Consider the following 14171-nt stretch of genomic DNA (forward strand, 5'->3'; position numbering starts at 1 on the left):
TTTATTCTAGGCCAAAGCCTCTGCACGAAATTCCAGCCTTCTACTGTCCTGACAAGAACAAAGTGAATTTCATTCCTAAAAGTGGCTCTGCTTTCTGTCTTGTCAGCATCCTCAAGCCACTTCTTCCCACACAGGATCTTACACTCAAGGGCACTACACACAGCCTGACTGTCTCCTCCAGCATGACACCTGGTTTGTTACAGCCAATTTCTATGGCTTCATTGTCTGCAAACTCAGATCAAGACAGGATCTCTCGTGGAACAAGTACAGTAATACCACAGACCTCTATACTCCCTCAATCAGGACATATTGAGGAAGCTGAAGGGTAGATACAGATTGTCTTGAAATTTTTCTGGGCAACTACTGGGAAAAATTGGAACCAGTTGACTGGATCTTTCTGATCATGCTATTTGCATTGTTTTAACAACTTATGGCACTGTCGTAATTGACCTGTTCATATAATTGACAGTTTGGTAGCACATTAAGTTCAGGATGATGCAGCAGCTGATGGCTCTGTTGCACTTTCTGCTTGTGAAGACTGCAGTTCTGTTTCTCGCCTGCTTTTTTTTTTTTTTTTTTTTTTTAAACACTGGTGAAAACAAAAACTGTCATAATCCTTTGCCATTTAAAGGACCAGTTGTTGTGATGCTGTGTGTCCTTTGACTTTTTCCATTAAAAGAAAAAAACTCAAGACCAACCAGCTGACCCCATTTTGCCATTATAACCTGCAGAGGGAGGGGCAATCAAATGGTTTTGCAAGATGTCTTTTGTATGAAAATGTGTATTTTGTAACAAAGACTTTTGTGGTGTGTAGCAGATAGTGTTTAAAAGACACTTTCCTGGTGACAATTCTCTCCCCCCTTTCCCCACACACACTTTTTTTAGTAGGGAAGTTTCTTTTTACTTGGCTGTTTTACAGCTACTGGGACCAAAGGATTGCTGAAGTATTTCAGCAGTCTCAAATTATGTGACCTTGCTGAACAGCCTCAGCCCTAAACAAAATAAGACAAGTTAATGTGTTTGAAAATTTTACAACTGAAGAGTATCTAAAAAGCGGTGTAAGTATGTGGTGTACTTTTTTTGTTGATATTGTAAATCTGTGCTTCCAGTAAGTCACATTCTTATAACTCCTTCCTTCACTCAGTTCTGCCCAGTGTTGGTTTATTGGCTGGAGAATTGCATTCTAAAGCACTTGTCCCAGTAGTGTTCCATTTGTCCATACAATTTTTGTGCAGGGGTGGGAAAAACATGTTATCCTCCTGTTCTCTATTCTTCCAGAAAATATGCTACTTGCTTCTTACAGATTTGCTTGGCTACTTACAGAGTTGGTCAGCCTGAGTCATTAATCGCTCTTGGCACGGACTTGCTCTGTTGTGACTCATCACTGTATTATAGACCCTAGCCACATAATAATGAAATACCTGTGCATGATTCCTTCTCTTTTGTCATAGTGTTCTGTGTGTCCTTGAAAGGTGATGGCTCATCAGCCTTGGCATCCCTTGCACAGTAGTTTACAGTGCCAGACACATTCTCTTTTTTTGACTAGCAATTTAGGCTGTCATGTAAAACAGGATTTCTTGACACCTAGTCTATCCTCATCTGCAGCAGTTTATGGTTTCTTTGAAGTTATAATAAAAGGTGAAAATAGGGGAAATGGCCATTTCAAATGGAAGCTGTTCAGGAACTTCAGTGAGGTTTCTCTTGTGTTCCTAGAGCGTATTACTTGGGTTTGAGTAAATACAGCATAGATACGCAAAAAACTGCAGTGACTTTGAATACTGGTGTCATATCAACTTACAAAACGTCTGCCTTGTACCCTCTTTTACAGAGGTAGTTTCAGTAATTTAAAATTAATGTCACTGTGGATACTCTGTGGGTCTGAATATTGGTCTGTTACACATGAGCAGTTCTCACTGACTTGCTTTTATGATGCTTCCATGGAGAAGACTAAGTCCCCTCATCACCTCCTCACCTCCCCCCAGTTACATATATGTGAAGATTATACTGCAAATTTAACAAAGTCGTTCAGTGCTCAATATGCTGAATTTGGTTGCAAACATCTCACTTAAAAAACAAAGTTACATGCATACCTTTGCAGATAATAGTCCTAGTTCTGATGCACACTTACTGTTCCTGTAAATCCCACGTAAATAACTGTCTTATAGCAATAAACTTTACTGAGCAAGTAAGTTTAGGTCACGCTGGCCTATACAAGTGCTGCATTCAGGGTGACTTGAGTCCCTCTTTAAAACATTATGCAAAAGTTCAGTAAATGAAAAATGTACCAGGAGGTATTAAAATATTAGATGCGTTAAACTAGTAAATGAGCAGAATTTGATTTGCTATCATTCTTCCCATTAAAATAGATGTGTGCAGATGAGACTAACGAGCTCTGTTTTGAAGTAACAGCTCTGATTTACACTGAAGTTGTTGAGGGGGAGGTTTTAAAATAAGTGGGTTTGTGCATCAGATTTGTGTAATATGACCAGTTGATGGTTCTTTTCTAGGTTTTGTGGATATTAATTTCTTCTGAAACAGTTGCAGAGGAAGTTGAAGTCTAAGATATACTGCTTTAGATAGGTTGTTTAAAACTGGTATGACTGGATTCACGGAAGATGGGATCATTCAGGTGAAGGAAGTTCTTGTAAGTCTGTTTTCTATTTCTGTAGAAGTAGCTTGTAATGAGCTTCTCCATCAATGCCAAAATGCACAGTGCTTTATCAGGAGATCTTAACTGAATGGTTAAGAATTGAAGGGCTAAAGTTAACATATAGCCTTTATTACAGCCTTGAGACTTAACTGGTTTCACCAAACTGGATTCTGATGTTTGTTTTCATCAGAGTGATTCTCCCAAATAGCAGTGGGCTTTCTTAACCTGGGACTTCTTTTTTTCCACTTGTTGTAGTACTCAAGTATCTCTTTAGTAGCTCATATTATATGTTATCAGACAATGTACTGTATAAATTAGTGAGCTGCTCTGATTTAAAAATAAAAATGAAATGTATGAGAACTTTGTTTATAAAAACAAATTGGATTCAAGACCATGTTCAATTTTTTTTATGTACAGGATTCTGTTAATTGCTGTGGCAGCTCTACTTTAATGTGAATTCACACTAAAGACTCAGAATTAAGAAAATACAACAGCTCTTGTTCCAAGACCAGCTTTTACATGTATGCACACAAAAAAAATAGCCTTAAATTTCACATGTGCTGTCTTGTGCCATAGCAGAGCTGCAAGGTAAAGTATTTAAATCAATTTCAAAATAACTTTGAGAGTGTGTAGGGCTTTTTAAAATCCTCTTATGTATAGAGTTGGAATATTTGGCTTTATGGGGGGTTAATCTGTGCGTTGTTCAAGCACAGTCTTAATGAAAGAGTTCAAGTTCTTTTAGCACACTTTAAAACCTAACTATGCATAGACCTAGTCAGTTCCTTGATTAACTACTTTGTAGCTTAAAAACAAACAAACAAAAAATACTTAAAGGTCTATTTTTTACATACAACTTGGCACACTTGATAATCAGTTTTCCTGATATTTCATAGTACTAGCCAAACTGAAGGCTGGTGTCAGTGTTAATGAACACTGACAGTTGATTTTCTGAGATACGACTGAAAGAACACCTTTTAGTGTAAGTTCTTTGTAATGCACAAAGCAGGAGGTCGTTGTAATGAAGGTCTATGCTGGCAGCTATGACTATTGGACTCTTTTTAAAATTCAAGGCACAAGGACAGGATTTTTTTTTTAAACCTTAATGTGGTTCAGCTGTCCTTTCCTTGCTTGGTGCCATTGTGCTGTAGCAACAAATTTAAGTACTTGGGAAAGTAAAAGATAGTGCTTGAGTACATATACCTTGGAAGGAACCCATGCATATACTGGGTGAGAAAAAAGGGAGTGAAAGTTAAATAAGTAAATGACTGCTGTGTTTGCTATTGCTTTAAGTAAAGCAGCTCTTAAAAAGTATGTTTACTCTCAGGGCTATTTGTTGGTTTGTTCTAAAATACGATTTACTGAAATTGAGAGTTTGAGATTGTTGAAGGACACTGAAACTGAGCCTTTAGAGAAGAAGAAAACCTTTGAAAATAGGTTCTTGCATCATTTTTATTGCTATAATATCTGGAAATGTTTTAAATGTTAATATTATATGCCTATTAACAGATGCATTTGAAAAATCTTTGTCCTACCGTATATATAAAGCTTATTGTTTCTGAACTTGAGACTCAAAGAGTTAAAAGTTACTAACTTCTGAAACAAGGGACATGTGACCTTAAGAAAAAACATTGGTAGTGAGGAAAAAAATGAAAATCATATCCATTAACCTTTCTTCTGCCTCAGGCCTAACTTCTTGTTGTGTATTGAGTTTAGTAGAATTCAGTGGCAGTAATTCCTTGCTGAAGGTCTGCTTGTTTAAACTATATGGTTTGATACTTATAAGGTGTTTTTTTTTCTAAATGGATGGACTTGCAGACTTTTCTTCATTCAGAATTGCTGCACACTTTTAATATAAATATCTTCAAAGCAAAGCTTGTATGACATTGTTGTTTTCATGAAACTAATGTAACTTGCAAAAAAGACCCTTGATACCCAAACACTTGAGAATGTCAGGACTGTACTTTCTCCATATAATTCTGTAGTTTAAGTGCCCTTCATCAAATGCCATAGTCTAAAGATGTTGCGGTAGCTTAGACCAAAACCAGGTTAGTATCTATTAAAAAAAAAAAAAAAAAAAAAAAAAGCTCTTGAAAAGGTAATGGAAAGTTCACATTTCCTAACTGAGAGGGTGGAAAACACTGTGGAGAATTTATTTCGTTAGTTTGAGTTGATATGAAATTATTTTTCTAAACCTGGCTCTACAGGAAAATAAAATGACTATTAATTGCAAGATGTACCTGTACATTTTCTTGACAAGAATTTGTGTTTGACAGCTTTGGGAATCAGTTCTGCTCCTGGCATTTTGTTTAGACAAGGAATGACCTAAATGCATTGTTTTGAAACTGTTAGACTTTGCATGTCAAATGGGGAGAGATTGCTAACTATTCATAAACATTTGGTGAAATTCCAGTCCTGAGTCCCAACCAACTGCAACAGTCTTTCTGAATGCTCCAAATGTAAATGGAGTTCTGTTACTGCTTTCTTGATTCATTGTATGTCATCAGTAAATACTTAGGTATGATCTTTCCTTAATAGTTTTTCACTGGGATTTGTATTTGTCTATGAGACTTCTGTAGTGTTGACAGGTCTATCTGAATTGCAGAAGAGGACTTGGCCTGAAAGCACTGGAAGTTACATTTCATTTATTACACAGATTCATCTTGAAACAACTGTCTTTGGAAAATCTAATAAGCTAAAAAAATAAAATAAAAACCCTCTCTGGACACCTCATCCACCCTAATTGTCAATGTATTAATAGTTTAGTGAAACTATTGCTTGGCTTTATTCTAAATTATCTTTCATTTGTTGAAACGTGCAATTCTTGAGGGTAGCAGTCAAGGGCTGTCCAAAACTGCCATTAGATTTGTCTTTGTATGAGATTGGCTGATACGTTTTTCTCTGTTACACTGTGATAAACTTATGGAGGTGTTCTTGTGTATGTTGTACTGATCAGTTACTTGTTGCATGTAAGGCTGTTTTTGTAAGCAAGGGGAATTCCAGGGATGTTTTGCAAAAAGGGCCTATTCTGAGATGATGTACACTGGTGTAAAACTGGAGCAGCTCTACTAATTTCAATGGAATTCTTGACTTACACTAGTCTTTGCTATGTGTAGTTATGCCAGTACTATTTTGCACAATGTTGTTTTTTATCTTGCGTTCTGACTTGTGGACTGTTTCTACTGGAAACAGTGAAAATTTTACAAACTGCAATAGTGGAATGTTTTTGGGATTTTTATTTTTTATTTTTTGTCCTAAAATAAAGTCATCACTTCCAGGTATGGGCTGATTTTGTTTTTGTTTTTAGTACTGAGAAGTTTTGTGTGCTCTGACAACCTGAAGATTTGCATCAGGATTTACCCTGAAGGTAGTAAGCATTTAATCCAAATAAAATATGCGTTATTAGCCCTTTCAGACAAAATTCACCAGGGTGGAAATCTGATTAATCCATATTCTTATTTCTGCAGTGCATCCTCACAGCAGTCATGCTGAGTCATATGACTCAGTAACATAAGCCTTCCCTGTCTTCATCTGCAGTAGGTTTGGTCAGCTCCTGAGCACTTTGCAAGTCCATTATTGGAGGAAGATGCTGCAAATCCTGGATTTTAGCAACAAAAGGATTCAACCAGTGTTCTGAGAGTAAAAGTAGAGAGACAAGACTGAGGAAAAAAGACCTGGATTTCATTGAACCACAGAAGCATAGAATGATTTGGGTTGCAAAGGACCTTAAAGACCATCTAAGTCCACCACCACCATCCGTCATGGACAGGGACACCTCCCACTAGTTCAGGTTGCTCAAATTTTCTGTTGGTGAGCTCATAACTGCTGTTCAGTAGAACATGGCTATCAAAGAAGCCTACTGGGGAGGGTACTTCAGATGTTTGTAGACATAATCTCTCATTCTACATGCTTCTGATCATCAAGCCTCTTCATTCATAAACAGGATTTGGAGCTGGGGCTTCTTTACACTAGAAGCAGTGGTGAGCTGAGTGAGTTATGTACTTAAGGTTTTGCTAGCTGTTGTATTAAATTTAAGTCTAATTTGTCTAGAAGGCTTGGAGCAATTTCCCTTTCTGCAAAATCATTGCAAGCTAAATTTCATTCCAGAGTGAAGAGAAAATTAGTAAGGCTTTCCTGAACATTGGTAAGGAATTGAAGGGCTTCCAGAGTGTACACCATAAAACACATCTGGCTTATGTTTTTCCATCAGTAGGAGGAGAGTTGGGCCAATACACATGACAGCAGCATCATGATCCAAGTGTGTGCATTTTATAGCAGGGTCCATGGGCAAATTTGTGCTGAATTAATATTATTTGGTTAAAATGTAAAACAAAGTGTTCACATCTTCTGAGAAGTTTGGAGCAGAATACTAGAGACCGCTATATTTCTGATGTTTTCTTACATTGTTCTTTCCTACCTGTTCTTCAGTCTGCAGATGTTTAACTGTCTCTAAGTGAACAGGTCCTGATTCTTTGTTAAATATGCTGTGATCACATGCTCCATTAAACTATTTCTTCCCTAGTAATTTGAAGTGTGGTAGCAATGGTTTTATGCATGTGAGAAAGAATAGATGATTTTACTGTAAATACATTTTTAATATCCTTTTTACCATACTTTTTGCATACTATTTCCTGTTACTTATTTATGGCTTCTAGAAACAGTTGAAAATTACTTTTACTGCAGACTGATTTCACATGCAGTGCAGTATACTTTGGTATCTCCTCTAAACCTGCAGCAAAACCAAGCAAAGCAGAAACTCCTTCTTAACATACCCTTTATTCTGTGTTTCAAGGACTCCATGTAAAACTGATAAAAATGAAATATATAAAAAAGCTCAGTGTACCACTAAGACTCCCTCAGCAATAGCAATTCACCAGTGCTATAGTGCCCCCATTCCCCAGCAATCCTGTTCCAATTTTTTCATTTGACCTCAAGTATCTGATTCCTTCCAGTGTTTTCCATCCTGTTTTACCAGGCATGAGTGGGTGGTTCATGTTGTAATTACTGGGTGGTCCTTTGCATTTTAATAGTAATGGCTGTGTGGCTGATTTTTATCTATGGGGAAAAAAAAAAAGCTACTTAAAGGGCTTTTCAAAATGGGAAAGGTACATGGGCCTTATGATTTACTAGATAGTAGTTTAGAAGAAATCTAATGTTTACTGTGAATGTTCTGGAGAAAATCATGATTCAAAGGCCACTTTGTTCAAAGTAGTATTTTACACACCAGACAAGTGGTCTAACAGATCGCAAATATCCACCAACTTTTAATGCTAAAATTTGGTATTTTTTTCCTACTGGTTACTTCTGTGTTTAAATTCTTTTCACACCTTCTATTATATGCAGGTAAACTGCAAGGTGTACTAAGAAGCTGATGAAGATAGTCTATGAAGACAAAAATAACTGAAAGAGTAACTCTGTGTGGTGAGCTGTGACAGTCCAAGTCTTGATTCACTGTTTTAGTTGTGTTCGTCAATTAAATAGCTGTTCACTTTGTTTCTTTAGACAGAAGTGAGATAGAACCAGGCAGGACACCAGTTAGGAGAATTTCTCAGGTATGTTTTCTGTTAGAGTTAGGATTGACTGTATAGAGAATTGGTATAGAAATTATAGTCTAAGGGTGCTTGTGTTTTGTTGTTTTCCCTTGTTGTCATATTGTTTCCTCTTGGGTCTCTCCTCAGCTTCTGCAAATTGTTATTGTCTTAACATATTCTTACCGTAAATGGTATTTACAGGAGCTCTGCTCAGCTGCCAGACATATACGGGATTCAGAGCTGTGTAGGGTAAACTTAATAACAGAATATGGTTGAGGAAATAATTCAGGTGAAATTCTCCCACACTTGAAATTGGATGGATTCATCACCACTGCATGTGCACTTTTCATAAGACTTAATCATGCCAATTGAACATGACTTGCTGCCTCCTGCATTGCCCATTTATAGAACCTTATTTCCTGTGTCTGTATTACTGAGGGAGTCTTTGGACTCGGACCTCTGACTGATGCTTGTTTTGACACAGGAACGTGTGTGTGTAATAAATAGCACTGACATTGTAGTGACATTACCTGCAGGAAAAAAAAAAAAACACACAACACAGCAGTATTAGATTAAAAGCTAATTACTGCAAGACAGATAGAACACTGTTCATTAATTCCTACACTTCTGAGCTTAGATGTGTAACTGGTCTGATTAAGCTATTCATTGAGGAACTCTGTTACACAGTACACTGTGGATGCTTTTCCTAACTGTAAAAGTTTAGCAGACCAGCATAAAAATACCTCAGTTTTGATGGAAAAGACTGTTAGAGAGGTTTCTACATCTTCTGTATACATGTAAGCTTTGGTGAACAGTGAGCATTTCCAGAACTCATCTGGCTGTGTGTGTAAGGCAGAAGACAATCTATGCTCTCTGCACTTCTGGACAAATTAACAAAAAGTCTAAATCCTGGGCTAGGACAGATCTTCTGCATGGCTTCTGCAGAATCATGACATAAAATACCGTTCCTGTGTACAGCATTTACAGAAGTACTACTCAGCTGCAAGATATGTTCAGAGTTCAGTGTTGTATTTGATGGGTTGATGAAGACCTATGGTAGAATTTTGTTTACAATTTGCAGGTAAAATTATCCATAAATGATGCAGCAAATACAGTTAACATAATCTGGGAAACTATAAAGTAGTCTGAGCAGTGTTTTTTTAAAAAGAAATCTAGGCCATTCCTAGTCTTTTTATGACTTGTAGATATTTTATCTCCTTTTAAGAGGTTATTAGCAGCATGTTCCTGCAGAATGTATAAAACAACTCCCTTTCCCCACACAGAAAATAAAGATTTCTTAATGTTTTCTGGTCCAAGTTTAAGTCATATCTTCAGCTCGTGAAATTGCACTTTGTTTCTGGGAGCTGTTTGGTAAGTTTTACTGCATTTCTTCAAATAGAACTGCAAGGGTATGTATTTGCCCTGAGAGTAGGATGGATGGCAGCATTCTTTTACAGGTATGTGACAGTTGCTGTCCCAAATAGCCAATATCCATCCAAAACCTTAGCCCAATTCATTGAAAGTGGTAGGTCATTTAGTTCAGGAGTCACAGGATGGTGTGATTCTGATCTTAAACTGCAACCTCTGGACAGCAATCAAATGCAGCTGGTCACAGATCATAGTTTGACAAACATTTCTTTGGTTGCATTGCTTGTTTAAGGTGATACCAACCTATGTTTTTATTTCATTTTTATTTGCTTCTAGCACAGCACCTTCAGTTGTGTTATAGAACTTCTTAAGAGCTATGACCCCAATTAAAAAAGCCTTTAAAACGCCCCAGGAGTGTGATCAGAACTGACAGGATCTGAAATGCATGAGCAACTAGAGTCTGTATAAACGGAAAGAAATGTTCAAACTGTCCTGTGGTGGAATTCTCCATGGCCTAAGGCTTACTTGAACACACAAGGGATTGATGCTATTTTTCTTGTAGCAAGAAATTAATTACAAGTTAAGGCAGAACTTGACCCATGTTAACTTGTACTAGGAAAATTGACAAAAGAGCGATCAAGGCATAACCTGCATTTTTTGTTTCTTGGGCAAAATCAAGATTTTAACCACAGGGTTCCCAAGTGCGCTCATTTTTAGCACACTGGATACGTGTTTCTAACTGTGGTAGGAAGTGTGGAACCTGTGCTCTCAGTCTCTCCTTCATTGCCCAAAAATGTCTTGTGAGATTACAGATAGCAGAACAATTATGAAGTTTTCAAAGTGCAGTTGAGAATGAAAACTCATGGCTTCCTCGGTGTTAGGAAATGACACCATCATCCTATCCACTGTAATGTCCTAAATATATTTCAGCTGTCTCAGAGGTATGAGTCCAAAGCATGTGATTTCCTTGAAGGTAAAATAGAATCTTTTGTATGCCCTAGAGAATTTTACTGGAACTAGTATTTGCCTGGTAACCCTAGGGATCTTATTTTTGGAAGGCTGCAGGATAAAAAGTAATTAGCTAGATCTAGTTTCTAATACATCAGAACGCAAATCTTTTCTGTGTTGAACCTTACAAACTTAATAGACTTTCAAACAGCCCCCAGGTGTCCCAAGAATGAGGTATTAGAGTTAATGCTGTTCTCCTTAGAATTTAAATGCTTGGAACATCATGCCACATGACAATGTATGCTTAGAGTAGGATTTTAATCACTCTCAATAATGGTAAAATTAAATTAGACTGTTGTGAGGACCAATGTAACAAAATTAATAATAATAAAAAAAATTATCCCCCTTGTATAGCTCTAATTAAGCATTATGCAGTTCATCTGGACATCCACTGGCATCTGGATTTGAAAAGACATCCAGATTGGCAAATATGCTGGCCTGACTTGAGTTGATCGATACATGAAATAATATGAGAGATAGAATTGCTTCATGAACTGAATACAACTTAAAGTATATTACAAGTCATCTAGAATTAAGGGTTTCTGGAAGTAGAAACTTTGCATTTCTTACACACACGCACCCAAAAAAAAAAATAAACTAGCATAATTCAATACGGAACACAATCTGCTTAAACATTTTCTCCCACTCTCAGCACAAGTTCCGTAACATGAGCCCATCAGCACAAGCCAGTATCAAATACTGTGTGATAAGAGTGTTAGTTACTCTTTTTGTCTCATTGACACATTTTCTGGCACTACTGGAACTTAAGAGCATGCAAAGTACAGAATAAACGCTCTTCCTGTATCGAGAGTGTAGCATGCCATCTAATGTTGTGGCATCTAGTGGTTTCTTTTGGAATTGTGAAATGCAGCAGACCTCTGAAAGAGAGAAAAGAGATTTGTGCTATATTCTCAAGTGCGGTGGGAATCTGAAAGGTCAGTAGGGCTGGAGGTCACTTGGTTTATTTTGCAGTTTTTCAGAAATTTGGATATTGTTATTATAGTTCTCCAACTGTTCTTAAAGAGTTAGTAGACATCAGCAACACTGGAGAAACCAGGGCAAGTCCTCTTGATACCAAGAGGATCTCTTGAAACTGAGGTCCATGCCTCTGTCCCATGTGATGCATTAGTTTCACATTGTGTGGTGACTTGAGTAGTTTCTCCATCTGCAGCAACTGAATTTACTTAATGTTTTGACTAAATAACTCCCTGCATGCACTTACAGGCTGAAAGGTGCATGTTCTATTGTAAAATATTATGATTGCTTGGTAATATAGATTTGTCCCAAGCAACATTAGTGTAATTCTAGGCTAAATAATTTTGCTGTGAGAGTCTTGTTTTCAGTGAAAGTATGACCTGGTCTTTTGCACAAATAGTAGTTGTGAACCTATTATATTTTGTAGACATTCAGGCTTGAAATTTTCAGCATACTGTGAAAATAGGAAGCTTGAGAAAATTGTCATGCTTTCCTGAGATGGCTGCCTACCTTGAAGACTTAAACGTATTTTCATTTTGGGTGATATTTCTGTACTGAAAGAAGTCAGGATTTAGTGAGGGATCCAGGAATGAGATATCTAATTTGAAACTTAAGAAAAGGAAATGAAGGGTGGTTGTTTTTTTTGTTTGTTTTGTTTGTTTGTTTGTTTGTTTTTTAGAGCCTGTAATGCACCTTGCATGCCTTGAAATTTCCCTATTTTTATTGCCTAATTTAGAATAAGTCTTCCCATTACAGCACTGAATACGCTAACTCTTGATTTGCACTGCTGTTGGAAGAAGAATTTGTCCAAAATATGAAATATACAATCTAGAAGTGAAGGTAACTTTGTTCTCTTCATTGAGGTTTCAGGCTCTGCATATAATCTTTTCTGTGTACAGTTTCCCTTTAACCACAGTATGACATGTCCAAATTCCTATCTTGTAGGAAATTGATATACAAAAGAAGGCAAAAGTGTATATGTTCATCTAAGAAGGTGAACTTAGGATTGTGCTTGAAAGACTGTACAAGTCATAAAGATGTAGAGGTGTATTTTATTTTCTCCTCCAATGTTTTTAATTTCTCCCTGTCATATTTCATCCTTAAGCAATTCAGTAATAGTCTCTTCCTGTGTGTCTTGTTAATAAGCTGTCCAGTGGTGACTAACATGCCTGGTTTCAGATAGCTTTCTCATCAGCAGAAGTACAGGACTGCGCAGAAAGAACAGGTCAGGGGAAAATAGGCAGAACATCTGTGTTTTTAAAATCACCTGATAATCAGGTGGTCTCTGAGGTGAATTACTGTGCTGCAGCTGCTTGTTTTTCTCTGACAGCTTGCTGTAGAATGCTTGTTAACTTGGCATTATAAAACTTAGTTTGAGTAAGCAGCCTGAGGAACTGAGAATGTCTGGAAAACTACTTATTTTGGTTTTACTGTAAATACTTCTGTCCTCTTTTCCAAATTTGAAAGTATCCTGTTTGTAGTTGATTTCTTATGATAGCACGTAGTCATTTTTTCTGGACAGCACTGGCTTGCATCTGTGTGTGATATGGTGTTCCTTGCTCTTTTTTTTATTTTTACTATGTTCTCTATGGTTTCTTAGGCTTCTTCTACAAGAACAAACAAACATCTAAGCCCCAATATAAACAGAATAACCCTGTCATCTGCAAGTACTTGTTCCTCACATTCTAATCTCATCTGCAAATTATGAGTATGTTGAATAATACTGTTGCAAGTCCAGATTCACAGAATATTATTAGAATAAGTTGAGAATTGACTGCTTGTCCTCTTTAGCCAATTTTCTCATCATTAATGCATGGCAGAATTTTACTTCACTTCCTTTAGTTCTCTAGTTGTTTTCTCTCCTGGAAAACTTAACAATGAGTAAAATAGGACAGTGGAATGTAATGTCTCTATCCATAAAATTGTTCAATAAAAATGCAGTATAACCTACTTTCAGGAATAAAAGTTAATTTTGATAAGTTAGGAAGTTTTCATTTGGTTGTGTTACTGGATTTCAGATGGCATTTCTTATTAAATGAATGCATATTCTCATTTTAAAAAGTTCAGAGCCTTTAGGAATTTTTCTCATGCTTTGAACTAACTAATTCTGCAAGAGGTGTAGAACTCATTTGTTGACCACTAAACAGAGGACACAGAGCTCTCTTTAGCTGTATAGGGACATTTTAAACCATAGTTAGATTGATCCTAATATTAGGTATGGCTGTAGGGTGTTAGCTAGCTGTTCCTCTCTTGTAAAAGGTTATACATACACCCCTGACTACGAAGCATGTGAAAAATATGTGCTAGCTTCTCAGTTGGTGCAACTCATGATCTAGCCAGCTGAAACATTCCCTCCTGCATCAATTTGTATCGAAAACGGGAACAATGTTAACACGTTTCAGTACAAAACAGTTGAGTTTTTTTGAACCATCTGGGCTGCAGGTGAGGAAGAATGATTTCTAGATGCTTCTTGTTGCTGTCTATGTTAACATAGTTGCTGTCTATGTCTATACGTCTATTTATTTATTAAAGTTGATATAATGTGAAGTTGATATAATGCAAAAAATTGCTCTATCTGTAAAAAGGGTCTTCAGAGGGCCCTCCCTTCTGAAGAGAAGTAACACAAAGTGTCAGAATAACTT

General features: G+C 36.9%; 1 protein-coding gene across 2 annotated transcripts in view; it reads left to right on the forward strand.

The window, feature by feature from the left end:
• FAM117B (family with sequence similarity 117 member B) overlaps window positions 1–5928 on the forward strand; it is a 29705-nt gene extending 23777 nt beyond the window's left edge. The window contains exons 8-9 of one of the 2 annotated variants that reach the window (XR_014694531.1): window positions 11–2644; window positions 3068–5928. Coding sequence is in view for 1 of the 2 variants with exons in the window: in XM_084524356.1 (XP_084380482.1) it covers window positions 11–329 (319 nt within the window). In the remaining variant the exon portion in view is untranslated. Of the gene's footprint in view, window positions 1–10 lie in introns of both variants that reach the window. The other variant, XM_084524356.1, reaches the window with a different exon arrangement.
• Window positions 5929–14171: the final 8243 nt, after the last annotated feature.

Source organism: Aythya ferina (assembly GCF_964211825.1).
Source record: "Aythya ferina genome assembly, chromosome: 6".
NCBI classification, from domain to species: domain Eukaryota; kingdom Metazoa; phylum Chordata; class Aves; order Anseriformes; family Anatidae; genus Aythya; species Aythya ferina.